Below are 3945 nucleotides of genomic sequence, written 5' to 3'. Positions count from 1 at the left end.
TGATCCATTTTACGTAAATCCGTCATTCACCGTTTACATGTTGATATGTACAACATGATATTTTGACATCTGATGAGAAAGTCTTTGTGCGTTTTATGTCCCCCAAGTGGGCCTTGCTTTGCAGTTAAGCTTCTAAAGTTTGAGATGAAGGTATTTTGGAATGGAGGTTATTCCTGAATATGAAAAGATTACTTGTTTATATATTTACCACCCAATAGAGGACAAGTTTGAAAATATGATCAGCCTTTGTAAATGTCAAGCTTTGAATTACAATTGTTTGCTTTGTGTTGTAATATAAATATATTGATCCCCCGATTATGTAACATTTGTTTTAACTTAACTTTAAAACTAATCGTTAACATGTTCATTCTTGTATCTATTTAGTCAAGTTTTGAGAAGAAAAGTATTCAAAAATGTTATCCTGTATGATTTGTTTAAAATTGATTTTTTGAAAAGTTTTTTTTACATTAAAAGGCGACAATGGTAAACTAAAGAATGACTTTGACAAGTTAATTGGTGAACTTGGTTGTACAGGAAAATTGTATGTTCTTAAGCTGCGTACGAGCCATTGGATATGTTTTTTTTCAAAACACTGCAACATCATAATTATCCTTTTTTCGACTCGCGTGTTAGAATAGTTTTACCTACAATGTACTGCTTAATTACTAGCATAAAATTTATCAATAAAAATCGATTAGAGCATTGTCCTATATAGAATTTATATTCTTTAAAATCAAAGTTTGTTAAGTTAAAATTTTGGATTTTAAAAAAATCTAAATTTTGTAAAAACAGCTTTTACCAGACTTCATTAAATTCTACATATCTTTGATTCCCAAGTGCCATGTCCATGAAAGCCAATTTATTTGATATACAAGCTAGATTAATTAGGAGTAGGGCATTGTTTTACTGTGGTAATTGACAACATCTTAATAAAAATAACTAAGGAAAAACTTACATTAATCTACATCTCACAGATTAAATAAAAACCCACTTTGAATGACGGATAACGAATTTAGTTAATGGTTCGTTCTTTATCATATATTAACTTTTACTGCATTTCGTCTGAACTGAATACCTGTACATGTAGTTTGAAATTTTTAAAAATCAATAAAGAGTATGGTTATGAAATCAAATTTATTTTTAAAAATTACACATGCTTTGGATGGAGCTCATTGATTTTAGTATTTTAAGCATTGCAATGTGTTTATTATAACTTTGACAATTTTAAGTTTCAAGATAGAAAGATAAACTCATCAAGAAGTTTAATGATATGCCCTGGTTATCAAATAATTATTTTATTAATAAGTAATCATTTCTCATGGTATTATAACCTGAGGAAAAATAATATTTTAATTAAAGTTTTGAAATGAAAATTTATACTTTATATATCTCTCTTTTAACATTTCGTTTTTATGAATTATTGTTTATTAAGGAGGAACAAATTTCAATTGATTTCACTTGTATAAATGTAAAGTGGAATTGCTTTTTTAACTAATCCAGAACGTAGCTTAATTTACTGGTTGTGAATTATTCACTGGAAGAACTGAATTCCGCGCGAATCTCCTCGAATTTTCATCCCGATTTTCATCATCATCGTCATCGTTTCCTTTGCTAACGCAAAATGGTCGACAACATTTCACACATATGCAACCAATTGCAATTGCACCTGCAACTAATGCCGCGGTCAGCAAAGCATATCCTAGATAAGGAAGCCATGTCGGCAAGTGTTCTTTGGTCCGCTTCACGTCTAATGGTTTTACATGAAATCCTAAAAATACCATCATAACTGCTCATCATGTTGCAAAGTATAAGGTGACTTCAATTTATACTTGTTCTAAAACGCAACTGTTAAACTGATAAAAATCTTCATAATAATTAAATAATCACATGTGTATTTTACACAAGTTTGTTGCATTTCCCTTAAAAATGTATACCTTTACCTGTGTCACACCTGGAACCTGCGTAGGTACTATCACAGGTACACACAAACCCGGTGGGAGAATCAGCGCATGTTCCGTACTGACATGTAGTGGATGCACAAGTAATCACTGTTCAAAACATCAAAGATGTAAAGTTTTTATACACTGCATATTAATTAAGGCATGTCTTTAGAATAAGTCTTATTAAACTGGTATAAAACAGATTTCAAAGAAACCATTAAACAGCGAATCTACTTCTGTAAACCTTTGGGCTTTATTGATCACCTCAAAATACTGTGAGAATGATTCTTTATCCTTTGAAAACATGTTCTCGATTTGATTTCAACATATTTCATTATATTACATTGTACGTAAATGGATTAGGCAGTAAGCAATGCCCTAATGTAAGTCTTTTCCATATGACATCTCCAAATAATTTTTTTCAACTCCTTTACTGATGGCAGTGTCAATTAGTTTATTGACTCATGCATGCTGTGCGTTTTCTTTATACAGGAAAATATTTGCAAGAATAAAGAACATGCCAGGTAGTTTGAAAAAACAAGAGGCCCATGGGCCACATCGCTCACCTGAACAACAGTTCCATGTAACATTCTATTTCATAGCATATGTTTTTCTATTTTAAACTTTGAACCCCTTTCTGGGGCCCCAGTATTGGTCCGGGGTTTATGGTTGGCTTTAGCAACTATACTATTTGAGGATCCTAGCATTGTAGTTCTCAAGAAGAAAATTTTTAAACATTTTCCTTATATATTTCTATGTTAAACTTTGAACCCCACTTGGGGCCTCAGTATTGGTCTGGGGGTCTTGGGGTCTTGGGGCCAAAGTATTAGTCCGGGGGTCATGATTTTACCAATTTAGAATCTACAATAGCCAATTATGCTTGCATAGTAATCTCACAAACTGTTGCACTGTAGTTCTTGAGAAGAAGATTTTTAAACATGTTCCCTATATATTTCTATGTTAATTTTGAACCCCTTCTTGGGCCCCAATATTAGTCTAGGGGTCACGGCTTCCACAATTTAGAAACTTTACAATTTGAGAATGCTTGCATAGTAATCTCACAAATTGAAGCATTGTAGTTCTCCTTCATAAGATTTTTAAACATGTTCCCTCCTATCTTTCTATGTGAAACATTGAACCCCTTCTCCTGGAGCCCCAGTATTAGATCGTTTTCACTATTTGAGAATCCAAGTAAAGTAATCTCACAAAGTATGACATTGTAGATATCGAAAAGATTTTTTAAAACATGTTTCCTATATATTTCTATGTTAAACTTTGAACCCCTCTTGATGCCCCAGTATTAGTCCGAGGGTCATGATATTAACACTTTAGAATCTACAATTGCCAAGGATGTATGCATAGTGATATCCCAAACTGTTGCATTGTAGTTCTTGAGAAGAAGATTTTTAAACATTTTTCTTATATATGTTAACTTTGAACCCCGCCTGGGGGCCCAGTTTTTGCCCGGGGGTCACAATTTTAACAATTTAGAATATTCACTATACATACAAGCTTTTATATATATATATTGTAATTTCTGGTGCAGTGGTTCTTGATATGAAGATTTTTAAACAATTTTCCTACATATTTCTATGTTTAAGTTGTAGCCCGAACCGCCTGGGGCCCGGGTCCGGGGTCTTGGTCTGGGGGTCACGATTTTTACAATTTAGAATCTTCACTATATATACAAGCTTTTGTGTAAATATTGGCATTTCTGGTGCAGTAGTTTTTGAGAAGGAAATTTTAAATCATTTATCCTATGGATTTTCATGCTAAAATTTGAACCCCGCCTGGGGCCCCAGTTTTGGTCCGGGTGTCAGAATTTTTACAATTTAGAATCTTCACTATATATACACGCTTTTGTGTAAATGTTGGCATTTCTGGTGCAGTGGTTCTTGAGAAGATGATTTTAAAACATTTTTCCAACGTATTTCAATGTTAAACTTTGAAACCCCGCCTGGGGCCTCAGTTTTGGTCTGGGGGTCACGATTTTTACAATTTAGAA

The 3945-nt window shown here is 33.0% G+C and overlaps 1 protein-coding gene across 1 annotated transcript in view; it reads right to left on the bottom strand.

Annotated features, from left to right (window-relative positions):
- Positions 1 to 1176: 1176 nt before the first annotated feature.
- Positions 1177 to 3945, bottom strand: part of LOC105342726 (delta-like protein 4) — a 10349-nt gene continuing 7580 nt past the window's right edge. Inside the window, exons 6-7 of the mRNA XM_066077865.1 lie at positions 1941 to 2048; positions 1177 to 1768 (exon numbers count right to left, since the gene is read on the bottom strand). Of these exons, the coding sequence (XP_065933937.1) occupies positions 1509 to 1768; positions 1941 to 2048 (368 nt within the window). The 3' untranslated portion in view covers positions 1177 to 1508. The remainder of the gene's footprint in view (positions 1769 to 1940; positions 2049 to 3945) is intronic.

The sequence above is a fragment of the Magallana gigas genome, chromosome 3 (genome assembly GCF_963853765.1).
Source record: "Magallana gigas chromosome 3, xbMagGiga1.1, whole genome shotgun sequence".
Taxonomy (NCBI): Eukaryota; Metazoa; Mollusca; class Bivalvia; order Ostreida; family Ostreidae; genus Magallana; species Magallana gigas.
Note: the sequence above shows the minus strand (reverse complement) of the source record. Positions and strands in the feature narration are given on the sequence as shown.